General features: G+C 37.8%; 1 protein-coding gene across 1 annotated transcript in view; it reads left to right on the forward strand.

Moving 5' to 3' along the window:
• The window catches only part of IMMP2L (inner mitochondrial membrane peptidase subunit 2), a 956525-nt gene extending 947900 nt beyond the window's left edge, over nucleotides 1–8625 (forward strand). Inside the window, exon 7 of the mRNA XM_070787260.1 lies at nucleotides 7988–8625. Within this exon, the coding sequence (XP_070643361.1) occupies nucleotides 7988–8113 (126 nt within the window). The 3' untranslated portion in view covers nucleotides 8114–8625. The remainder of the gene's footprint in view (nucleotides 1–7987) is intronic.
• The last annotated feature ends 19084 nt before the right edge of the window (nucleotides 8626–27709 follow it).

The following is a 27709-nucleotide window of genomic DNA, read 5'->3' on the forward strand; positions in this document are numbered from 1 at the left end:
CTCCTTCCTAATCTTGTTCATTTGTTTTTGAGGTAAATGGGGGTCACCAGAGGCAATCCAAGCCAATTTTCTTTGCCTGTGTAATATATTTTAAAAATTCTTAATCTGCAGTGAATATAAAAATTTAAAATCTATGCATTACATATGTATGTTTTTAAATTCCATACTGTACCTTTTAAAAATTATTTTGAGACTGCACTGAAGATCTATATTGAGAACGGTATCACAGTCATTTGGTAGCACTAGTTGATGGTCAGTCCATTGTGGCATGTCGTCTGTGAAGCTCTCATGCCTAAATAATATTGTTTTCCAGAAAACTGTGGATGTTTCTCTTAAGTTAGGGAATTTCTTTGATGACCAGATCAGAAAATGTAGCATTTCCAGATTGAAGACTTCCTCCTTAATGAACATTCACTCATTCAACAAATATTTGTTGCTGACAAGTAGTTCCTAATCTTGTACAAACACTGCTCTTTTCAGAAAATCTTTTTATCAAATAACCTTGGGAGTTTTGTGCTTCATCTCATTACTCATTTCTCTCCTGACCCTGTTCTAGAACTGAACATCTAGATGTTCTAGTTCTGAACATCTTTTTAAAAAGGAGTTGCATGATTAGTCATTTTCTTTCTTTCTTAGTTTCTTTTCTGTGTTTCCCCTCTGCCCTATCCTGGTAGCTCAACTGGTAAAGAATCCACCTGCAGTGCAGGAGACACTGCTTCCATGCCTGGGTCGGAAAGATCCACTGGAGAAGTGATAGGCTACCCGCTCCAGTATTCTGGCCTGGAGAGTTCCATGAACTGTATGGTCCATGGGGTTGCAAAGAATCTGGACACAACTGAGTGACTTTCACTTTCACTTTCTTTCTGCCCTATCTCTAGACTTATGTGCTTATGTTAGTCCTTGGTCAGCAATGACCAGTACAAAGTAATTGATTTTATTTTTATTATTTTACCACCGTACTCACAGCTTTTTCTTGCAAGCTCTTATTTCAAGGGAGGGTGTCCTAAAGCCAAAAGCTGGAAGAGTGTTCTGTAAACTGTAGCCCTGTGGTAAGGAGTGAAAGGAACCAGAGTAACACATCTCTGCCCCTGGCACTTGAATCAAAATCTGGGCCCATGAAGGCTGTGTCTATCAGATGCCAAAATAACTTCTCAGTGGAGCCAAGTCAATCAAAGACAGTCAATTCACTGTAATTTTAGTCCATGTGGTTTCTTGGCATCATGTGGACCAAATAAACCAATTGACTGACAACACTGATCACTTTCCAACTAGTAATCCTGGTGTTTTCCAGAGAGGGGATTGCTGCTAAAGAAGGAGCAGGACTATACAGCGGATGTTTATAATGATCCCCTGGATACAAAATAAAGTAGAACTTTGGATCTAAAAAATAACAATTTGAGCTTTATTTAACATTTGCTTTTATAGAGTGTTAATACTAATATATGTATAGATTATTTTGATATAATTTTATATATTTTATATTTACATATTATATGGATAATTTTAAGTATGTGAATACAAGTATTTTTGCTGGTGGGGTACACAGTCAAACTTGTTTGTTTGTTATTCTAGATCCTTGATTCTCCATCTTTAGGCAACAGAGTTTTGTAAATGCTCCTTAATACATGTAAATGGACCTATTTTCTCATTCAGTAGATACTAAAAATACAATAATCTGCTAAGGGTTTATAATGTTTTATTTAATATAGTTTTAGTGCTCTGTTTTAAAATTTACTATAAAAGTGAATTCCTCTAGCCTAAGAATATTGTGAATCTATTGGAGGAGACACATCTACATAGGGTCACGAAAGAGCAAAGAGACAGGAGAATCGGGTACCAATAAAATATTAGGTTGGTCCGTCAGAGTATTTAAGCTATTGAAAAAAATTGTGTATGCATAAACATCTCTCTCTGTCTCCCCTAAATAACAGACTTTTTTTTCCCCCCTTTTTCTCATTCTCCTTAGTTCCCCTATTTTGGGTGAATATTGGGCTATCTCAGGAACTGGCTTCCAGCAATGTTTCTTTTATTTATGTCTGTATTGGTTTGGTAGGGCTGCCATAACAAAATGCCACAGACTGCAGGGCTTAAGCAACAAAATTTCTCACAGTTCTGGAGCCTAGAAGTCCAAGATCATAGTGTTGGTGGGTCTGGTTTCTTCAAAGGTCTCTCTCATTAGCATGCAAGTGGCTATCCTTCTGCTATGTCCCCACATAGTCTTTCCTTTGTCCACATGCAACTCTGTTATCTCTTTGTGTGTCTTAATCTCCTTTTCTTGCAATCATACCATCAGATCGGGTTAGGGCCAAGGCCCTATCTCCAAATATGGTCACATTCTGAGGTGTTTGGGGTTAGAGCTTCAACATAGCAATTTGGGGGAACACAATTCAGTCCATAATGTGCATTTCTTTTTAATAAATCTATTACAGGAAAGTATGTGGGACTCAGCAATATCAAGAAGTATGATTAGGGTAATCATATCTTGATTTGTCCCTGAAGGTCCTGAACAAATTTTCATCCTGACTTAATTTAAAAAGTGCCCCCATTGGCTGTCAGAAGTCTCTCATTTGTATGATAAATGATATTGTGTGATAAATTATATTGTAATCCTGTTGTAGAGTTCTCGGAGCCAGAAGGCATATATCCAAAAACTGTGGTTGGACCGAGGTTTCCTCGACTATGAAGTAGAGACAATAGTAGTACCTGCATCAGGGTTATTAAGAGATTAAATGAGGCCATATGTAGGATCGTTCGGAACCCTGCCCTGAGTATAGTCAGCACTGTGTGCGTGACCCTGAGGAAGCACAGAGGACATGTTTATCAGGTGTGACTGTAGTTGTCAGGTGTAATGGTTAATTTTGTGTGTCAACTTGGCTGGGCCCAAGTGCCCAGATATTTGGTCAAACATCATTCTGGATGTTTCAATGAGAGTCGTTTTGGATATAATTTACATTTAAATGGTGGACTTTGAAAGCAGGTTAAATAAGTCACACTCACATATTGGAGATCAGTCAGTTGAAGGCCTGCAGAGAACAAAGGGCTGGCATTCCCTCAACCAGGGAAGAATTTACCAGCAGATTACCTTTGAACTTCAACTCTTTCCTGAGCCCCTAGCCTACTGGTCTTCTGTATCAGATTTTGGACGTACCAACCTCCATAACTGTGTGAGCTAATTTCTTAATTCTGTTTCTATATATACACACATCTTATTAGTTGTTTCTCTGGAGGACCACCCCTAACACAGTATGTGTGGACACCAAAGCTGCACCTGAAAAGAACTTATAATTTTTAAAAGTTTAATGTATTTCTGGATTTTTATGCCCTTTTAAATTCACTGTGTTCTTTGCATGTCTATGTACATACCAATAAAAAAGATCATATGACAAGATAGCTAAGAGAGTGACTAGGCACTTTCTATATTAATCACAGTCTTTAAAAAACATATATTCTGCATTCACATACCATGTTTGAACATGATACTGACATTATCCATCTGTGGGAATTTTCACCATTATTTATAATTATGAAGATGAATCATTTTTTTCCGGAAGTGAGAGTAGCATCTTTAATAAATGGAATAAAATTATAATACGTTTTGGTAAAATGAATGATTTAAAAGGAAAAAAAAAACTGAATCACTATGTTAAAACTGAGCTCCAAAACTAGGAAATCAGGCAAATATGTTGGCAAGAGTTCAGCCAAGTTAAAAGACTGGCAGATCAAACCTTAGGAAAAAAGTTAAACAAGTTGGAAAAGCAAATAAAGGCTTGAGGGACAACCGAGCAGCAGCTATCAAATCTAAAAAGGGTTACTGTGGAGGGGATGGAGACCAGCTGTTCTCTAGCTTAGCTGAGCCCAGACAAGAACAAAAATAGATAAGAACAGCAGTGTGGCAGACCATTTAGAGCTAGGCTTCTGCAGTTAATTTGGTTAGAATGGTTACTTAGGATGTTCCAAATATACTTAGAAGTCTTTAGAGTTGGTTAGGTTTACCTTTTCTTGGTGTGAAGCCAAGTGGAAAACCCAGATCTAGATTTCTCCTGGGGTTGATCAGGATTGCCTGGGTGTGGGGGTAGAGCTTTTGTAAAAACCACAGGCTCCATTTCTATGAAATGATAGGAAGTGGTTTCCAGGATGTGCTGTTAAGAATAAAAGTACCATCAAAAGGGAATATGCATAACAGTAGCTACCTTCAGTATGAGAAATAGGGAAATAATGTGTATGTGTGTGTGTGTATAAAAATATGTACACATAATATATATAGACACAATATGTACACATAAAAATATAGATATACACAGATAGATAAAAACTGATAAATATGTGTATTTGGTTTTCTTTACTGGAAAAGAAGGATAAGCCAGAAATTAATATAGTTATCCTACTAGAGAGGTAAGGTAGCAGATACTGGAATTTCTCTGTGTGCATTTTTGTTAGTTTATTAGTTTCCTATTGCTGCTGTAATAAATCACAAGTTTAGTGGCTTAAGACAACATGAGTGTATAATTTTACAGTTCTGGAGGTCAGAAGTCCAAAATGGGTCTCACTGGGCTAAAATTCAGGTGTCAGCAGGGCTGGCTTCATTCTGGAAGCTCTAGGGGATAATTTGTTTCCTTGCCAGCTTACAGAGTCCACCTGCATTCCTTGGCTCATGGCCCTGTTTGACATCCGCATCCTCAAATCTCTCTTTGAATCTGATCCTTCTACCTAGCTGGTCTACATTTAAGACCTTTGTGATTACACATGTCCATGGGCTCATATAGGATAGTCTTCTTATCCTCAGATCAACTGATTAGTAACTTTAATTTCCATTTTGTCCTGACATATCCCATATTCACCATGTCTGGGGGACTGGTGTGTGTACGTCTTTGGTGTGTGTGGGGGCATATTCTGCATGCCATACCTTCTGAACCATTTAAATGTTTATTCACAAATAAAGCTGAATCAAAAAGGATAACAAAAGTGAACTCTAAAATTGAATACAAATAGAAACAAATGGGCTTAACCATATATCGAAAGGAAACATAACTGTATTGGGGAGGATACAGACTAGATTCAAGCAAGCTTTTTTTGAACACAGGACTTTGCTAATATACTGGAATTATTTTAAAGACCGAAATAATTATAAAGAAATCTCGATTTTTACTGAATAAATTTGTTGTAGGTATTATTTATAGTGAACTTAAAACTACCTTTTTGTATGTATTATAGGGTAGTGTAAACGTTGTTACTGGGAGACAGAGCATTCACTATGGAATAAGAGAGACATAAATTTGGAATGCAGGAAGGTGAGAAGGATGCCTGTGGTATGGGCTTTTTATGTCCATCCCCTGAAATGGCATAGATTGACACCACCAGGAGCAAGCAGCACATCTCCACCTGGTCTTGGTTTCTAAACAGCATTCCTTGGTAAAAGACATCAAAGCCTCCTTAAAGAGATGTCTAATTTCAGATGGAACAGGTTTAAAGTACAAGGGGGTCTTCCCTGATGTCCAGTGGTTAAGAATCTGCCTTGCAATGCAGGAGACATGGGTTAAATCCCTGGTCAGGGAACTAAGATCCCACCTGTCTTGGAGCAACTAAGCCTACCTGCTGCAATTACTGAAGCCCACATACCGCAACCGAGATCCAGCACAGCCAAATAAATAATATATAAACAATAAAATAAAGTTTTAAAAAATAAAGAACAATCAAAAAAGCAAGAGAGTTCCAGGAAAACATCTATTTCTGCTTTATTGACTATGCCAAAGCCCTTGACTATGCGGATCACAATAAACTGTGGAAAATTCTGAGAGAGATGGGAATACCAGACCACCTGACCTGCCTCTTGAGAAACCTGTATGCAGGTCAGGAAGCAACAGTTAGAACTGGACATGGAACAACAGACTGGTTCCAAATAGGAAAAGGAGTACATCAAGGCTGTACATTGTCACCTGCTTATTTAACTTATATGCAGAGTACATCATGAGAAATGCTGTTAAAATTATTTTAGATGCTTTAGAAACCATCTTCCTCCAGAGAGCAGTGAGATATGTTATTAACATATGGGGCATTTACATGTTTCAAAATATCATCCCCTCAATTACTTTTTAGTTACAAAAGGAAAATGACTGATTTACAATAGAGAAACCTGATCAACATCACCTTAATCAAATGATCAAACTTCACATGACAACAATGGGATTAACTAATATTTTGTGCCTCCTGATGTGATAAAATGGGATGGGTACAATACCAGTTGAAATGCTGGGCTGGATGAAGCACAAGCTGGAATCAAGATTGCTGGGAGAAATATCAATAACCTCAGATATGCAGATGACACCACCCTTAGGGCAGAAAGTTAAGAACTAAAGAGCCTCTTGATGAAAGTGAAGGTGGAGAGTGAAAAAGTTGGCTTAAAGCTCAACATTCAGAAAACAAAGATCATGGCATCTGGTCCCATCACTTCATGGCAAATAGATGGGAAAATAGTGGAAACAGTGGCTGACTTTATTTTTGGGGGCTCCAAGGTTGCTGAAGATGGTGATTGCAGCCATGAAATTAACAGACGCTTAGTCCTTGGAAGGAAAGTTATGACCAACCTAGACAGCATATTAAAAAGCAGAGACATTATTTTGTCAACAAATGTCCATCTAGTCAAGGCTATGGTTTTTCCAGTAGTCATGTATGGATGTGAGAGTTGGACCATAAAGAAAGCTGAGCACAGAAGAATTGATGCTTTTGAACTGTGGTGTTGGAGAAGACTCTTGAGAGTCCCTTGGACTGCAAGGAGATCCAACCAGTCCATCCTAAAGGAAATCAGTCCTGGGTGTTCATTGGAAGGACTAATGTTGAAGCTGAAACTCCAGTATTTTGGCCACCTGATGTGAAGTGACTCTTTTGAAAAGACACTGATGTTGGGAAAGATTGAAGGCAGGAGAAGGGGATGGCAGAAGATGAGATGGTTAGATGGCATCACCGATTCAATGGTCATGAGTTTGGGTAAACTCCAGGAGTTGGTGATGGACAGGGAGGCCTGGCATGCTGCAGTTCATTGTGTCACATTACAAGAGAGTATCAGTATCATATTGTATATTGCTAGCCTGGGAAAAATCAAAATTGGAAGTATTGTTTCTACTGAACACATCTCACTTTCACACCATCATATACTCAAAAAAATCCTGAGTCAAACCATCATCATCAGTTAAGGACCATATACTGGATTTTTTTCTCCTTGTTTCCCACCTCTCTCCGTGAGCACTAAATTCACATTGTTCTGTATACTGTCTGTGGAAGCACCTTACCCAATCTCACACCTAACTCCTGCTACTCATCCAGTAGGTGGGACAGTATTTCTTTTCTTTTTTTTTTAATTTAATTTTATTTTTTAACTTTACAATATTGTATTGGTTTTGCCATATATCAAAATGAATCTGCCACAGGTATACATGTGTTCCCCACCCTGAACCCTCCTCCGTCCTCCCTCCCCTTACCATCCCTCTGGGTCGTCCCATTGTACCAGCCCCAAGCATCCAGTATTCTTTTTTTAACAAAATATAGATTTTTTTAAGGGTATGTCTGTCCCCCCCCACCCGCCCCCCCCCCCCAAAAAAAAGTTTCTCTGAGATACTGGGAGCTCTGGCAGAAACTCTGAGAATGTAAACCAGATTCATACTCACTGGGGTTTTTAGCCTCTAAAAGCAGGACTATTAAGCCCTAAAGCCAGCCTCCGTAGCTTGGTAGCTTTGTGACTTAAGGAAATGGCAGCCTACTCCGGTATTCTCTTATGCAAAAAAGGGGATAATATCAGTACCTACCTCAAATGGTTGTATTAAGCATATTTACGTATATAAAGAACCTAGAAAAATCCCAATAAGTGTTTATTCTCTTAAGCATCATCTTTCCATGAAATATCAGACCTGGATCAAATTCTGCTTTTAAGATGTTAATGATGTTCCTATATAAAAGAATGTCTTTCTTGCTTTCTTTGTGTCTCTCTTGGGTTCAGGTTTCCCTAGGACTCCTGCATGCCCATGCTACACATATCCTGTGGCCTCCAAAGCGCTGGCAGAAATTAGAGTCTGTTCTTCCTCCAGAGCGCTTGCTGGTTCAGAGTGAAGAGGACTGCCTGTAAGGATCCCCCTAAGCTGCTGCCATGGAGAGGCACCACTGCCACCAATCACAGGAAGTGGGATGGAGAAGAACGACACTGAAAAGGGCAAAGCTTCTTGCAAGAAATATTTCTATCACATTAAGATGATCTGTATTATTAGAGAGAGTTTTAAAATATTAAACAGTATTAAATGGCACCTGATTTTGTGTTAAATTGTAATGCTGTTTCATGTCCCCAAAATGCAGACTTTTGGAAATATGAAAATTTTATTCCCAAATGTCTCAAAGGGGATACATTTTGGATTTTTATGCATACATGTTCTATTCATTGTTAGATTTTGATTTTGGAGCTTTCTGCTGGAAGAATATGAAAACTAATATTTGATGAAAGTAGATAACTATTCATTTACTCTTAAGATGGAACATGAAGAAACATTAGGAATTACATTATAATTGACAGTATCTACAGTGCAGTGACTGCCAGCTAGGAAGAACAGCAAACTATGATGCAAAAATAAAACATTGATTTGTTCAGGTACTGTGTTGGGTGTTTATCACTAAACTGGTAATAGTCCATTAATAAGGAATATATTCTTTCTTTTGGAAGTAAAGAATTAAAATATTGGGGAACCGGGTCTCTCAGTATTTTTACACAACCAAATCTTTCTTACTGGCCCACTTTTAATCCAAAATTTCTTAGTGATCTCATGCCTATTCACACTGATGAGTAAACTTATTTTTCAGTATTTGGCCACTATTTGGTAAAATGTTCTGAGTGAAATGGAAAAAATCACTTCAACCAAGTCTGATTTTTTTTTCCTGTCCTAGTGATTTTTCAGTGCTCCTATCTATAGTTCTGAAATCACCTACTAAACAGGGGTGGGGGGGCAATACTGACAGGTTTTATAATTGTATAGCTAAGAAGGTAGATTCTCTTTATGCAAGCCTGCATTTATGAAACCTTTCTTTTTTTTTTTTTTTTTCTCCCATTGGTTGGAGGTTTGTGCTTATGGGAACTACATCTCTAGATCAATCTCCTCTGTATGCCTGGTCTCATTTGCTTTTGTTTCATCAACAGATAAGATACCAAACAAGAATTAACCATCTTGCAAATGTGGATACAAACTCATTATTAGCTAGCAGAAACAGAAAGAGCAACCACAAAAAACATATGCATATTGAGAGCATATGTTACTAATAATAATTCATTAGCATCATAATAGCTAGTTCAGCACACATCAGTGAATACTTATACACTAAGATTGGTCAAAATTATCATTTAAAAAAAAAGGTCTGCTTAATATCTCTTGATCAATCTGTATTATCCTTATGAGTTCTTCTTTTCTACTTCCCTCTCTTCCCCAACTTAAGCTTCACACTCTGGCCTTTAACTGCAAATTACCAAATTCTCATTGCTATTTCAAGGCTTGTAACTTTTTTCCCTTGGTAAAGTGCATCCCCTAGGATTATATGTAAAATATTGAGTGCATAAAAGTATTAACCCTTTAGTTGCTAGAGCATAGGAAAGTCCAGGGACTATGGAAGATGGGACTGGGGGAGATAATGAGGCGAGACAAAGAACAAATAAAGGGGTACCTGGATTAGCTGCTACTTATCCTGCTATGGCTTCCCTGGTGGCTCAGGTGGTAAAGTGTCTGCCTGCAATGTGGGAGACCTGGGTTTGATCCCTGGGTTGGGAAGATCCCCTGGAGAAGGAAATGGCAAACCACTCCAGTATTCTTGCTGGAAGATTCCATGGATGGAGGAGCATGGTAGGCTACAGTCCATGGGGTTGCAGAGAGTTGTATACAACTGAGCGACTTCACTTTCACTTTTCACTTTATCCTGCTATGGAAGAATTTGGTATTTTAACAGTTCAGCAAACTGTCTGTCAGCCTTATTACCTTATTGACTGACTATATCTTCCTATTCCAACTATTAACTCAAGATTGTAAATCTTAAGACAGGAGACAAATGCTCCTTCTGTTTACTTTTGTATTCTCAAACCATCTAGCATATAACCAACTGAGTTAATATGTGATGCTTGTTGAACAAGTCAGCTCATAAGCTACCTCCTCAAAGATGCAACTCTTGGCAGAGATTATAACTGTGTTACCTAGTATGTACTTTCATGAGTCCATCAATCACTCTAAATATTAAGAAGAAAGAGTTATTAACTGTCCACCACTCCCAGGGCACAGCAAGAAGTCATAGACCCAGGAGCCCAGTCTTTCTGTGAAAGAGGCTTATTAGCTTATATTCATAGCTATGATCCAAGGGGCAGGCTTCTAATTAAACACAAGTCTAAGAGGTGACTGTAATCCTTTCCAGAGACCTCAGACGGCAGGTCCTATCTTTGCACTCTCCCTCTGTTACAGTCCAGAGCACCAGTATCTCCCAGAGAAGAACCTTACTCATGTCTGGTGCCCTTGTTTTTTGTGACTGCCACTCGTGGGACACCCTTTGATCACCTGACTCTGATGGCCAGCAGTGCTGGCATTCTTGTGTCCCATAGAACTAACAATTGGAGAGTCACTTCTTGGCTGATTGTCACCCCCGGGCAAGGCACAGATGGGTGCCTAAAATAGATGCCCACTCTTTCTGGGAAAGTGGCCCATTTGCTTGACCTGGAACTTTGGTCTGAGGTGCAGAGGTCTGGTTTGGCACACACCTAGGGGCCTTCTGAGGTAAGGACACCAGGATGGAGGTAGGTGGATGCCGTATCTGTGCTCTCCCTCTGCCTCATTCCAGGTTGCCAACATCTTCCAGAAGAAAGCTTGTATGACACTCTGATTTTTGTGACTGCCACACAAGAGACCCCTCTAGATTGCATGACTGGAGGACAGTAAGATTTACATTTGTGATCCCACAGGACTATATGCACTTACATACTTTAAAAGCTGCTGCATAAAGGCCTAGCTTCCAAACCACTTGAATCCAGGTGCTGACTGAGATCCTCCTCTCTGTTGATAGGTCTTGGCACATCCTCAGCTAGCAAGAGCCACTAAATATAAGACAGACTGCAGGGACAATCACAAAGGATTGAGGAGCAACCAAGCACTAAGGCAGAGCAGAACGATAAGGTGTATCTCCTTCACATGGCTGCTCCTTTAAGACTGGTAGCAATGGTTGTTTTATTTAGTGCATAGAAACATGGAGAGTCAAGGAAAATGAAGAAATAGGGATATATTCCAAATGAAAGAACAAAATAAAACCTGAGAAAAAGTCAATAATGAAACAGATAAATAATTTACCTAAAAAAGTTTTCAAAATAGTGGTAATAAAGATGGTCACCAACATGGGAGAATAAATGACCACAGAACTTCAACAAAGAGGCAGAAAATATAAGAAAGTAAAGGAAAGAGAAGTCACAGAGCTAAATACAATAACTGAACTGAAAACTATACTAGAGGGATTCAATAGCAGACTAGATGAAATAGAAGAAAGGATCAATGGAATTGAAAACAGAGCAGTGGAACTCACACAATCAGAGCAGCAAAAAGAATAAAGAGTGAAAAAGTGTGAAGATAGTTGAAAGGGATTATGGGACATCAAGCAGACCAATGTTTACATTATAGGGGTCCTATAGATGACTTATTTGAACAATGGCTGAAAATTTTCCAAACCTCAGGAAGGAAACAGACACCCAGATGCAGGAAACCTAGAAGTTCCAAAAAAGATGAACCTAAAGCGACCAAAACATGTTATAATTAAACTATCAAAAGTAACGACGAGAAGAAAATCAAAGCAGCAAGAGATAAACAACATGGCATACAAGGGAAATCCTGCAAGATTGTTAGCAGGTGTTTCAACAGAAACTTTGTAGGCTAGAAGGATGTGACACAGTATACTTGAAATCCTGAAAGAAAACAAACAAAAACTTCCAACCAATAATATTCTACCTGGCAAAGTTGTTGAAGGAGTGGGAAAGAGTCTTCCATACCAGCAAATAGTAAAGGAGTTCATCAGCACTAAACCAACTTTATGAGAAAAGTTAGACTACTTTAATCTAAAATGAAATGGTACTAATTAGTAACAGGAAAATGTAAAAGTATAAGTCTCAGAGTAAAGTTAAATATATAGTAAAATTCAGAATAATCTAATGTAAAGGTGGTAGATGAATCATTTATAAAGCTAGTATGAAGGTTAAAAGACAATGCTAAGAAAAATAACTACTAGCTACAATAATTAAAGGATACCCAAGATTAAAAAAGAATTGATGCTTTTGGATTGTGGTGCTAGAGAAGACTCTTGAGAGTCCCATGGATTACAAGGTATCAAACCAGGCAGTCCTAAAGGAAATCAACCCTGAATGCCCATTGGAAGGACTGACACTGAAGAGGAAGCTCCAATACTTTGGCCACCTGATATGAAAAGCCAACTCATTGGAAAAGACCCTGATGCTGGGAAAGATTGAAGGCAAAAGGAGAAGAGGGCAGCAGAGGATGAGATAGTTAGATGGCATCACTGACTCAATGGACATGACTTTGAGCAAACTCCAGAAGATAATGAAGGACAAGGAAGCCTGGCAGGCTGCAGTCCATGGGGCTGCAAAGAGTCAGACATGATTTAGCAACTGAACAACAACAATGAGACTGTCTATATTATCTAAATAAAATGTCTATACATCCAAAGCAATCTATAGATTTATTGTAATCCCTATGAAAGATGCATGAATGACATTTTTCACAGAACTAGAACAAATACTGCCAAAATGTGAAACCACAAAATATCCTGAATCGCCAAAGCAGTCTTGAGAATAAAGAACTAAGCTGGAGGTTTCACACATCCTGACTTCACATTATACTCAAAGCTACAGTCATCAAAACAGTATGGTACTGGCACAAGAAGAGACACAGTAGAAATCCCAGAAATAAATCTATGCCCTTATGGTCAGTTGATCTATGACAGAGGCAAGAATATGCAATAGAGAAAAGACAATCTCTTCAATAAGTAGTACTGGGAAAACTGGACACTTACATGTAGATTGAAATTAGAAAATTTCTCCTACCAAATTTCAATGGCGTTTCTCACAGAAATATACCAATCCTAAAGTCTACATAGAACCACAAAAGACACTGAATATCCAAAAGCAATCTTGAGAAAGTACAAAACTTAAGCCACCATCTTCCTTGACTTCAACTACTGGGTTGGCCAAAAAGATCATTTGGGTGCTTCCAAACTATCTTACAGAAAAGCCCAAATAAATGTTTTGGCCAACCCAATATATTATAAGGAGAGATAATACAGCAAGGAGATAAGAAAGCATTCTCAAGTGAACAATGCAAAGAAATAGAGGAAAACAATAGAATGGGAAAGACTAAAGGTCTTGTCTGGAAAATGAGAGATACCACGGGAACATTTCATGCAAGGATGGGCACACTAAAGGACAGAAATGGCATGGACCTAACAGAAGCAGAAGATATTAAGAAGAGGTGGCAAGAATACACAGAAGAACTATACAGAAGAGATCTTTATGACCTAGATAACCATGATGATCATTCACCTAGAGCCAGACATCTTAGAGTACAAGGTCAGGTGGGCCTTAGGAAGCATCACTATGAACAAAGCTAGTGGAGGTGATAGAAGTCCAGCTGAGTTATTTCAAATCCTAAGAGATTATGCTGTTAAAGTGCTGCACTCAATATGCCAACAAATTTGGAAAACTCAACAGTGGCCACAGGACTGGAAAAGGTCAGTTTTCATTCTAATCCCAAAGAAGAGCAGTGCCAAAGAATTTTCAAACTACTGCACAATTGCACTCATCTCACATGCTAGCAAGGTAATGCTCAAAATTCTCCAAGCTAGGCTTCATGAGTATGTGAACTGAGAATTTCCAGATATTCAAGCTGGATTTAGAAAAGACAGAGGAACCAGAGATCAAATTGCCAACATCCATTGGATCATAGAAAAAACAAGGGAATTCTAGAAATCATCTACTTCTGCTTCATTGACTATGTTAAAACTTTTGACTGTGTGGATTACAACAAGCTGTGGAAAATTCTTAAAGAAAGAGGAATACCAGAGCACCTTACCTGCCTCCCAAGAAACCTGTATGCAAGTGAAGAAGCAAGACATGTTAGAACCAGACATGGAACAATGGACTGGTTCAAAATTGTGAAAGGAGTACGTTGAAGCTGTATATTGTCACCTTGCTTATTTAACTTCTATACAGAGCACATCATGTGAAATGCTGGGCTGGATGATGCACAACCTGGAAACAAGATCAATAGCCTCAGATATGTAGATACTGCTGCTGCTGCTAAGTCGCTTCAGTTGTGTCTGACTCTGTGCCACCCCACAGATGGGTCTGATTCTTTGCCACCCCATAGACGGCAGCCCACCAGGATCCCTTGTCCCTGGGATTCTTCAGGCAAGAACACTGGAGTGGGTTGCTGTTTCCTTCTCCAATGCATGAAAGTGAAAAGTGAAAGTGAAGTTGCTCAGTTTCTGGAGTGGGGTGCCATTGCCTTCTCCAGATATGTAGATGACACCACTCTAATGGCAGAAAGTAAGGAAGAACTAAAGAACTTTTTGATGAAAGTGAAAGAGGAGAGTGACAAAGCTGGCTTAAAACTCGGCATTCAAAAAGCTAAAATCATGGAATCTGGTCCCATCATTTCATGGCACATAGGTGGGGAAACAATGGAAACATGACAGATGTTATTTCCTTGGGTTCCAAAATCACTATGGATGGTGACTGCAGGCATGAAATTAAAAGGTGCTTGCTCCTTGGAAAAAAAGCTATGACAAACCTAGATGATATATTAAAAAGCAGAGATATCACAATGGTCTGTATAGTAAAAGCTGTGGTTTTCCCAGTAGTCATGTATGGATGTGAGAGTTGGACCATAAAGAAGGCTGAGCACCAAAGGATTGATGCTTTCAAACTGAGGTGCTAGAGAAGACTTTTGAGAGTCCCTTGGACAGGAAGGAGATCAAACCAGTTGATCCTAAAGGAAATCAACCTTGACTCTTCACTGGAAGGACTGATGCTGAAGCTGCAATACTCTGGCCACCTGATGCAAAGAGCTGACTCATTGGAAAAGACCCTGATGCTGGGAAAGACTGAAGGCAGGAAGAGAAGGGGGCGTCAGAGGACGAGATTTTTGGATGGCATCTTTGATTCAATCGATATGAGTTTGAGCAAACTCCAAGTGATAGTGAAGGACAGGGAATCCTGGCATCTGCAGTCCATGGGGTCACAAAGAGTTGGACTGAGTGACCAAACAACAAATATACTACAAACTATAGTAATCAAAGCAGAATGGTCCTGGCATAGAAACAGACACATACATCAAAGGAACAAAATGGCCAAGAAATAAACCCATGCCTATGTCATCAATTAGTTAATGACCAAAGACCAAGGATATACAATAGAGAAAGGACAGTTTTTCAATAAATGTTAGGAAAAGTGGACAGCCACAGGAAAAAGAATGACCACCATCTTCCACCATACACAAAAAAATGTCTCAAAATAGATTAAAAACTTGAACACTTGAAATCATTAACTCCTAGAAGAAAACATAGGTGGCAAGCTCCTTGACATTGGTCTTGGTGATGATTTTTTGGAAGTGACACCAGAAGCAAAAGCAACAAAAGCAAAATAAGCATGTAGGACGACATTAAACTAAAAGCTTCTGCACAGCAAAGGAGACTTAGCAAAATCAACCTACCAAATGGGATGAAACATTGGCAAATCATATATCTTGTTAGGGCTTAATGTCCAGAACATATAAAAAAACTCATGAAACTCAATTGCTAAAGAAAAAAAAAAATCCAAAGCCTCTTGGACATTTTTCCAAAGGAGAGACATACATGACCAACAGTTACATAAAAAGACGTTCACATCACGCTCATCAGGGAAATGCAAATCAAAATCACAATGAGGTATCACCTTACACCAGATAAAACATCTGCCAAAAAGAAAAGAAGAGGGAGGATATGGATAAAAGGGGACTCTTATGCACTGTTGGTGGGAATGTAAATTGGTACAGCCACTATGGAAAATATATAGACGTTCCTCAAATAATTAAAACTACCATATACTGTTGCTGTGTTAGTCACTCAGTCATGTCCGACTCTTTGCAACCCCATGGACTGTAGCCTATCAGGCTTCTCTGTCTATGGGATTCTCCAGGCAAGAATACTGGAGCGGGTTGCCATGCCCTTCTCCAGGGGATCTTCCTGACCCAGGGATCGAACTCAGGTCTCCTGCACTGCAGGCAGATTCTTTACCATATGAGCCACCAGGGAAGCCCATATAATCCAACAATTCCACTTCTGGGAATGTCATCTGAAGAGAACAAAAACACTAACTCAAAAAGATACATCCACCCCCATTTTTATTGCAGCCCTAACAGAGTAGCCAAGGCATAGATAGATACAACCTAAGTATCCAATGAAAGATGAACAAAGAGACATGGGATATATATCCAATGGAACAGTATTCAACCATTTAAAAAAAAAATGGAGATCTTGCTATTTATGACAACACAGACTTTGAGAACCTTATGCTAAGTGAAATAATTTATACAGAAAAAGACAAATATTGTATGATTTCTCTTATATATGAAAACCAAAAAAGGAAAAGAAAGAAGATGAAAAATAGAAGCTCACAGGTACAGAGAACAAATTGGTGGTGGCCAGAGGTGAAGGGGTGAGGCATAAAATGGGTAAAGGAGGTCAAAAGGCAGGAACTTTCAGCTGTAAGTCACGGGGATGTGATATATAGCATGGTGACTCTGGTTAATTACACTGTGTTACATATACGAGCACTTCAGAGAATACAGCTTAGAAGTTACCACTAGGAAAAAACTATGTATGGTGATACATGTTAACTAGACTTACTGTGGTGATCATTTCATAATACATGGAAATATGGAATCATTGTGTTGCATACCTAAAGTCAATATAATGCTATATGTCAATTATACCTCAATAAAAAAAATAATTTGGAGATACCCTTTTTCTACCTTGGGTTTTGATCTCTTAATATCTTTTAAATTCTCTCCTTTCCTGATGAATTCAAGAAGTGAAAGTGACTCCAGCTATAAATTTCTCACCAAAAGCTATTTTCCTGTACTACCCATTTTTCTCCTTAAACACATGAGAATAAACCTCTTAAAATTTTATATTTTAAAAGTCAGAAATCTCTCATGCATCTCTCTTACAACTGGCTTCCCATAAACAAAATCTTCAGCAATGTCCTTATTTTGTCAGATTTGCTTTCCTTCATTAGGATGGTAGAAGTTTTAAGTAGTTCACCAAAATAATTTTCCTCTTTTTCCTAGAAATAACACTAAGTTATGTTTTCCAGGTTTCCTGCAGTTAGTTATGACCAAGTTTCTGAGTTCTTGACAACTCAGATTATGACTAAAAATGATTAATGCGTCTGGCACATAAAACCTCTCATGGGCTCCTCTAGGCTCGTCCCATGTCTCCAGTGGGAAGCTAATGATTATAAGACCTTAAAGGTTAAGAGAAACATGTGATGGAAAATGTGAGAGTCCCTGAGTGACCACCTGAATAAAAGCCAACACAACTGAAACATTTTCCCTGGACTATTAGTTGAGCAAGAAACACATTTCTATTCTGTAAATTCATTGAGATGTTGAAGTCTGTTAGCACAACTAACATAGGTTAATTAATAGAGATTCCTATAGAGAAAGAATAAAATGGTTAGATAGCATCACTCACTCAGTGGGCCTGAATTTGAACAAACTCCAGGAGATAGTGAAGGATGGAAGAGCCTGGCATGCTGCAGACCAGGCAGTTGCCGAGTCGGACACAACCTAGTAACTGAACAATCACACAGAGGAGGACTCCTTAGTATAGCTTAAAGGACTGTCTTTGGGTTAGCTCTTCTTTGAGCCAAGACTATTACCTCTGTCTTTTAAAGGTTAAGATCTCTATTTCTAAAATTTGATAACAAACTTCATATGCATTTCAGTATCAAAATCAACTGATTACTTATTTTTTGATCTTCAAGTAGACAAGACACTGTTATGAACCATTCTAATATATACAGATTATAGAATGGAAATGTTCACCTGGCAGAGCAAAATGGGAAGGTTATTAAATTCACTCGGGAAAATACATCAAATTCAGGAGGAATTTGTTATGTTAAATAGTTTTCATGATAAGATTCAATTTGGGCTTTTAGTTTGATCTTACTGACGTTTAATTTGAAGCTACAGTAATTTTTCATTACATTAAATGCTTTAAATCACAAGATTAGCAAGTCTCTAATCAGTTCTACTAACAGGGTGGTATCCAATCCCCAGTTGCAAAGAGTCCAGATCCACCCACAAAGAACCTGAAGACCTAACAAGAGGGTTCATCTCCAAACACAACAAGCAAGGGCTGACAAGCAGGAGGTCCCACTGACCTGCTCCAACACAGGTCTCTACGCTACTCTTTTCAGTCTTCTCACAACATGTATATCCTCTATTTTGGGTGAAACATTACTTCTATGAAGAGCATGGGAGCCTTCGGCATACATATTTTCCCCTCGGATCATTCTAACCCCACTGATCCTTTTTGCAAGAATAAAACATTTCTCACCAATTTTCTCCTATTCCTATAATTCTGCAGTCTTTATACAAAGCTTTGCTCTCTCTGGGCGATGTCATGGATTTTTAAAAAAATGCTGTCCAGATTCAAAATCTCAATATGTTTCTATCCCTTTCCCACTATATTTATCTAGTTCATCCATTCATCTTCTTTGAAGATTAATTTATATTTCCCGTTCAGAATGATGTTACATCTTTTCCTAATGCTCACCCTGAACTAATGACTTTACTTCCAATTTAGAGAATATATAAAGAATAAGAAAAGGACTTCAGCATCTTGCCAGAACCATGTCTAAGAGGGCTATGTGTACCTGTATCCATGTATTCTGCTTCCTGACTGCTGATAAACCCATTTAAATGCAACTTTCCATTTCAGAAAGTTGAATCCATGACTAGGAAGATAAGTTTGAAAATATATTCAGACTGCAGTACAAATTGGTTTAAAAATGTATGTGTAAGAGTTCTCATAAGTCCACTCTTTGTTAGACCCAAGCCCTTTTTCCTACTTGAGGAAATTACTATAGTAATTGACCCCTGTCTCTACATTACCACTTTTTCTTTTCTCGCCATCTCTCCCATCAGCGTGTCAGTATGCTGTCATTTCTCCCACCTCACAACCCTTTCCCTTGACACATGCCCCCTTTTTATTCCAGTCACTCCCTTGCATGCCTTATTTCTATATAAATCAGCTCCTCAAAAGAATTGCCTACACTCTGTCTCAAATCCATTCAAGCATTGACCCCACCACTCAACTAGAACTTTTTGTGTCAGGGTTACCAGAGACCTCTAATATACCAAAGTCAACTCCTTCAGTTCAGTTCAGTTCAGTCATTCAGTCATGTCCGACTCTTTGCAACCCCATGGACTGCAGCACACCAGGCCTCCCTATCCACCACCAATTCCTGGAGCTTACTCAAACTGAAGTCCATCAACTGGGTGATACCATCCAACCGTCTCATCCTCTGTCATCCCCTTCTCCTCCTGCCTTCAATCTTTCCCAGCATCACGGTCTTTTCAAATGAGTCAGTTCTCCGCATCAGGTGGCCCAAGTATTGGAGTTTCAGCTTCAGTATCAGTCCTTCCAATGAATATTCAGGACTGATTTCCTTTAGGATGGACTGGTTGGATCTCCTTGCAGTCCAAGGGACTTTCAAGAGTCTTCTCCAACACCACAGTTCAAAAGCATCAATTCTTCAGTGCTCAGCTTTCTTTATGGTCCAACTCTCACATCCATACATGACTACTGGACAAACCATAGCTTTGACTAGAAAGCTAGTCAAAGTATTGTTGACAAAGTAACGTCTCTGCTTTTTAATATGCTGTCTAGGTTGGTCATAACTTTTCTTCCAAGGAGCAAGCATCTTTTAATTTCATGGCTGCAGTCACCATCTGCAGTGATTTTGGAGCCCCCCAACATAAAGTCTATCAACTCCTTAGCCTTCATTTTATTGACCTTTCAACAACATTTGATATTGCTTTCTACTCTTTCCCTTAGATTTTATTCACTTGCCTCCTGGGGAGTGACTATTTCTTGGTGTCCCTGTAGTTCACGAATAATTCCTACTCATTAGCCTTGGTTCTTTCTCAATGTATATTAGCATACTCTAGGGATATTTCAGCCTCTTTTATCTACAGTCATTCCACTCATGATTACTGAGCCTTGGGGAGAGGAAGCTTTCTGTCCAGAATGCTCTGAACCCTGGAGCCATATGAGAATCAAAACTAGATAAATATTGCATTGCAAGTAGTGTCTCCTGCTCCATTGATTACCTTTTTCTTTTGTTGATTATTTCCTTTCCTCTGCAGAAACTTTGTAGTTTGATGTCCTACTTGCTTTTTAACTTGATTATGATAATCATTTCACAATGGATATCAATTTATAACATTGTACACCTTAACTGTATACAATGTTTATCAGTTATACATTAATGAAGCTGGAAAAAAAATGAAGATATGGCTTTCACTTTTCAAAACTAGCTGTGAGTATCAAAATCCCCTGGAAAATATTCTCAAATCTTATTTCCAGAGAAAGTTCATTCCAAAATATTCATTGAATGAAGAAACGTGAATTTCCTACTATATTTTTAAAATTTTAATTAAATGTAAGCACCAAGCACCACTGACTTAGTTAGTAAGCTATATTTTTTGTGGAATAGATAAATGAGCCTAATTCTATATCCACTCCCACCAACCATCAATATAATGACAATGGTGATAGATGTATTGTGACTATGTAGGAGGGTCTAATTATTTTTAGGATATATGTGGAAGTATATCAGGTAAAAGTATTTTACAAAAATGTTCCATTTGTCAAATAAGGGAGGGGCATATTGGGACCTATTACATCATTCTTTCAATTGTTCTACAGGTTTGAAAATTTTCAACTTTTTAAAAATGAGAAAAGGATATAAGAATAGTAAGGATAAAGCAATGGCTCTCCACTTAACTGCTTTCCTTCTATATCTTCCTTGAAAAACATGTAAATAAAACCAGGACAATGCTGTTGCAATTTATTTCAGTACAACCTCAGTGCTGTTTATTTAGGGATTAGTTTATATTTTGGCTTTTTCTCCTCTTTTTATAACAATAAGTCTTTCCAAGTACTTTCATATATCACCTGCAAGAAAAATCAAAAGAGGAAACAGAAACAGCAATTCATCATGAAAGAAAAAAAAATTTTTTTTTTAAAGCTTCTAGTATGCTTACTATTCATGACTGTATTTGAAATCAATATTTTACTCTCTCTTCTGGCCTGGTTGCCATTCATTTGTTTTGTGGGTGGTTTGGGGCAGGTCGGGTCTTAGAATTTATATCCAAAGAACACAGTAGTGAGTAGAAACTGAGAAGAGAAAAAGTAAAAGAATGTGTGAGAAGAGTAACAGATTGAGAAGTATAGTCAGAAGGAAAGTGAGCGATTTTGGCAATTTGTGGGGCTATAAGAAGTCTTTTTTGAGACTACAAATCATCCCTTCACTCATAAGACCTCTGTCTTCCCTAAACTGTTTCAGTTTTCCTGAGAGCAAACGGACATTAAAGGTTGTATAGAGAAAGAGCAGCTGGAAAGATCTTGAGAGCAAAGCAAGATTAGAGGTTGTTAGAGAAAAAGAGGAGATGATGGTATTCAAAAGAAAGTTGGTGGTGGCACTTTATGTTTATTTTTTATTTATTTATTTTTGGTGGGACCACACTTGCAGGATCTTAGTTACCCCACCAAGCATCAAACCCAGGCCACAGCAGTAAAAGCACGGAGTTCTAATCACTAGACCACCAGGCAATTCCCAGTGGTGATATTTTAAGTAGTGCGTATGTGTACGCTAAGTCATTTCAATTGTGTCCGACTCTGCAACTCCAGGGACTGTAGCCCACCAGGCTGCCCTGTCCATAGGATTCTCCAGGCAAGAATACTGGAGTGGGTTGTTAGACTGTCCTCCAGAGAATCTTCCCAACCCAGGGACTGAACCCATGTCTCTCACATCTCCTACATTAGCACGGGGGTTCTTTACCACTAACGCCACCTGGGAAATGCATTGTGAATGATAAGAACCAAAACCAGAGTAACACCCTATTTCTGGGTTAAACATTAGTAGGTCCAGAGGCATACTCGTCCATTCCTGTGTTGAGCAGTACCGAGACTAAGCAAAATGACCCATCTGAAACACTACTCTGAAAGTTAAACCTGTGACACAACCAAACAGCTTTTCCACCAAGACTAACTCTGAGACTCTCCCTCAATTTGACCATTGATCCAACGCTATTATGTTACACATAATCTAATCTCAAGAAGTCTCTCTCATCAGATTCATCCTATGTGACACGTCCTAGGTCCTGAATTCCCACAGACACCCTTTCCTAATTTCCCTATTTTCAGATGTTACCACTGCAATTTTGGCAAAATGATAGTTTCCCTTACTGCAGTACATCTTTGTTTAGTCAGGTTTTCCTGGTGGTCTTTTGAGAAACTGGCAGTGAACACATGGAACAGGATATTATAATTGTAGAAGAGACAGTTTAGGGTTCTGTAAAGTAAAAGCATCTGAGTAGTTGTGAGCTATAAAAAAAAAAAGTGGGAAAATTATAGGGAAGAAAACTGGGAGTTTCTAAATATATACATATATATATATGTGTGTGTGTGTGTATATATATATATATATATATATAGTTCTAATAGTGAAGAAAGCTCAAGATACTGTGAGTAGAGAACTGTGATAGAAAATGTTTGAATGTTTTCCTTGCTGCAAAAATTTGACAAAATATTGATATTTTTAAGAGTCTCCATTAAAATTCCATCAAAATATACCTCAAAAGCAGATTTTGTCCTAATTCCTTTTATTATCTCATGAGGCCCATCACTTTTGGAAAATACTGAAGAGTCAACCTAGCAAAGCAATCCTTTAGTGGGCCTTTCGGGGCTCTTCCCCTCACCCCTCCTCTTCTGCCAGCTCCCTGGGGCACTGTGCACACAGCAGTCACTCCAGTAAATTAATACCCAGACCTTCCAGATCATCATCTTTACACGAAGTACAAGATTTCAAAATATTAAATGATTTGCTGTTGTTTTATATTTAGAGAAGGCATGCCCTAATGGACACTTGATAGTCTATATCTTTATTTGCCAAGAAATGGAATACTGAAATACATAGAATTTAAAGAAAATATTTTTTTTAAAAAATATACAAAGCATAGGCCAAACACTGATCTCTACCAGTGAAAAACAAAAATTATTTTCAAATTTCCAAGAAGTGTTAGTCATATAACAGATGACAAAGAGAACACTGACAAATTCCCTAACTGGAAATTATGATAATCACATTTTTCTGACAATAATGTAATAAAGCTAGCCATTAACAGATTTGCACATAAAGATACACACACACACATGCATATAGGGCAAACTCGAAACCTAAAAATACAACCTTAAAAATATACAAGCAACTCCTACAGCTCAATTCCAGAAAAATAAACGACCCAATCAAAAAATGGGCCAAAGAACTAAATAGACATTTCTCCAAAGAAGACATACAGATGGCTAACAAACACATGAAAAGATGCTCAACATCACTCATTATCAGAGAAATGCAGATCAAAACCACTATGAGGTACCATTTCACGCCAGTCAGAATGGCTGTGATCCAAAAGTCCAATAAATGCTGGAGAGGGTGTGGAGAAAAGGGAACCCTCTTACACTGTTGGTGGAAATGCAAACTAGTACAGCCACTATGGAGAACAGTGTGGAGATTCCTTAAAAAACTTCAAATAGAACTGCCTTATGATCCAGCAATCCCACTGCTGGGCATACACACTGAGGAAACCAGAAGGGAAAGAGACACGTGTACCCCAATGTTCATCGCAGCACTGTTTATAATAGCCAGGACGTGGAAGCAACCTAGATGTCCATCAGCAGGTGAATGGATAAGAAAGCTGTGGTACATATATACAATGGAGTATTACTCGGCCATTAAAAATAATACATTTGAATCAGTTCTAATGAGATAGATGAAACTGGAGCCTATTATACAGAGTGAAGTAAGACAGAAAGAAAAACACCAATACAGTATACTAACACATATATATGGAATTTAGAAAGATGGTAACAATAACCCTGTATACGAGACAGCAAAAGAGACACTGATGTATAGAACAGTCTTTTGGACTCTGTGGGAGAGGGAGAGGGTGGGATGATGTGGGAGAATGGCATTGAAATATGTATAATATTATATATGAAATGAGTCACCAGTCCAAGTTCGATGCACAATACTGGATGCTTGGGGCTGGTGCACTGGGACGACCCAGAGGGATGGTATGGGGAGGGAGGAGGGAAGAGGGTTCAGGATGGGTAACACATGTATACCTGTGGCAGATTCATTTTGATATATGGCAAAACCAATACAATATTGTAAAGTTAAATAAAATAAAATTTAAAAAAATAATAAAAAAGAAAATAACAAAAAAGAAAAAAAGTCCTTAAACTCTTGAGTTAGTGACCTAAATATACAAATACAGACACTTGAGAATATAATTAAATGAAAATAATATACATAAAATTAATGAATACAGCCAGGGTGTGCTTAGAGAAAAAAAATTTTTTTAATTAAAAAAAATTAAAACTCTGTTTATAATATTTAAAATAAGGGGTATGGGGGAAACCTACCAAGCATTTAACTCAAAACAAGAAGAAAAATAAAGGTATAAGGTTAAATTAATCTACTAAAAAGTAAAAAGGCAATACAGTCAATAAATAAATGCACTGGTTCTTTGAAGAGATTTACACAAGGCAGACCTCTGGCAAATGTGAACATGGTTAAGATTGAATCCCTAGGCCTTGGTTTCCCTTCAGGCCCTGGAGTAACTAAAAATACTGGGAGATGGAGAGAAAAATGTCAAGGGATGTATGTTTCAAACCTCCCCTGAAGGAGAAACTTTCATGTAACTTTTACTTTTTAAGTATAGCTTCTGGAGTTTCTCTTTCATTACTGAGAGAAAAATGAGAAAAAGAAGATATAGTCTCTAATCCAATTTGGTTCAATGACAAATTTGTCTTTGTATTTTTAGGCAGCAAATTAGCTAAATCTTTATCTCATTTGAAGGGGATTTTATTTCTGATTACTGAAACATACTATGGGTAGAACCCATAAACACCTTGGAGAAATAGAAAGAGAAGCAAGTTTTCTAACTGAATTTTAGAATTCTCTCTAAATAATATCAGGATTATATATGATTATTAATAGTGTACTTTGTATTGAGAAAAAACATAATGATAAAGGGGCATAACAATAAGTATGAGATTATGACATATAACTCTATCTTATTTTTAAAAACAAGTACGAAAAAAAATCTGAAAAAATTAAAGAAACAAAAGTAACTCAAGAAAAGTGCTCAAACTTTTGGTTAAGCAAAATAAAACTGCAACTTGAAATAAAACCCTTCACAGCACCTCATTTTCCCAACTCTTAAATGACTTTATTCTTTCTCAGCCCTTATCCTTACTGTTATTTCCATCACAAATAATAAGTGTCAGTCTAACATTATATTTTAATTTAAAATTACACAAGTAAGGAGAGGAGTTGCTTATATATCACTATGAAAGCATTAACTATTACATGTCTAGAGAGGTATCAACTCTCTAAAATGTCAGCATGACCTTTGGCCTATAATTTTATTAATATATGCTACAAAATCATCAAAATGCATACCCAGTTCTGTGTACATAAATTTCAGTGTCTAGAGGTGTACCCTGCTCACAGTAGGTTTAGCACATTTTAATTAATAAGGGATCATCAATGTGTGTTTTGAATACTGTGAAATACTGGAAACTACATTTAGACTTAAATGTCCAAGTAAATTGTGACATAACTATGAAATAGACCATTGTGTACTCATTAGGGTAAGAAGAGCACAATAAAGCATTTAGCAGAAAAAAATGAAAAGTACTACATCACATACATAGCATGATGCCAGGAGTCTGTGTGAGAGTCCTCATATATAAATTTGGGTAGATATGTGTCTATATGTAAATAAGATCTCCATTATGCAATTATTAGTGATTTTTTTACTTCTTTTTCCTTTCTATATTTTTAACATCTTCTTTTGGCATAAAATCCATTAATTATAATCATATATAAACAATATGTGTAATAAACAATACATTTACATTTTTTTATATTTATAATTACTTTATTACACTTTGTAGTACATGTGTTAAGTTGCTTCAGTCATGTCCAACTCTTTGCAACCCTATGGACTGTAGCCAACCAGGCTCCTCTGTTCATGAGGTTCTCCAGGCAAGAATACAGGACTGGGTTGCCATTTCTTCTCCAGGGGATCTTCCCAACCCAGGGACTGAACCTGGGTCTCTTACGTCTCCTGCATTGGCAGGCGGGTTCTTTACCACTAGTGCCACCTGTGAAGCTCTTATAGTATACAAAGCATTTTTAAATATCTATTTTAGTATCTAGTCCCTGGCTGAATATCTATTTTAGTATCTAGTCCCTCACCATATAATAAGGAAGAGGAATGTACAGATAAGTAACCATACTAAAACACTCTATATTCTATAATAGAGAAATATGTAGAATGCTATCAGAGCATAAAGGAATAAGAAACCACTCCATTAAAGATATTTATAAAGCAGAGAGTGTAACAGTTGGAGCAGCACAGTTTCAAGAGCACTCGCTGATTGCCAAAGAAAAGGAAGAAAACAGTGGTCTTAAGTAATACCCAATTGTTTGCCCTGAGGTAGAATGATATAAGGCTAATGCGTAGTTATGTAAAGATCAAACCTATAAAGAGTGATAATTATGTGACACAATGCACACAAGCATCAAGTAGTAGATGGGGGGAAAAAAAAAATTCGGGGCAAGAAGCTTTCTCCCTACCACAGCCCGAGACCACATAGGGTCCATTTCTATACCATTGGCTCCCCATGTAGGCATTCACACTGACTCCTTTGAGTGACCATAGTGCTTATTTTTAAGCCTGAAACAAGCCATTTCTAGCTAAGCTTTTTGAAATTTTATGTCTCATATTTATGTTTTCTAAAATACCTCCCAGAGCCTTGTATATAGAAGTACTCAATAAATATTGATAGAATGACTCACTAATATAGAAGATAATACTGGAATTTATAAAAAATAAAAAGTTATTCATTTAGATTTATGGTCTTTCTTTTCAGAGTTGAGAGACTGACTGAAGAAGTAGCGCCAAAGTGGAAAATGAGACAATCAGGAGGTAAGGTGAGAACAGATGGCTACAGGGAGGGGAGGTGACCATGCTGAAAATGCTGACAGTCACAAGGAGAAAGATCTCATTTCATTTCCATGATTCCCTTGGAGCAGCTCCAAGACCATCACAATTTCTGCTGTAAAGGTGTTCTTTTATCAAGTCTCATTCACAATTTATTGTCTATGTGTGTATGCACAGTTACTACAAGGATCTTTAGAGAGCAGAGCTTTTCTGCAAGTGGATACAGGTTTGTTCACCCAGCTCACTGTCTCAAGTCTACTTTTGTCTGATTTGTTGTCTTACCCAATAGGAAATCTGTGTCTTGA

This window comes from Bos indicus, chromosome 4 (assembly GCF_029378745.1).
Source record: "Bos indicus isolate NIAB-ARS_2022 breed Sahiwal x Tharparkar chromosome 4, NIAB-ARS_B.indTharparkar_mat_pri_1.0, whole genome shotgun sequence".
In the NCBI taxonomy this organism is placed as follows: Eukaryota; Metazoa; Chordata; class Mammalia; order Artiodactyla; family Bovidae; genus Bos; species Bos indicus.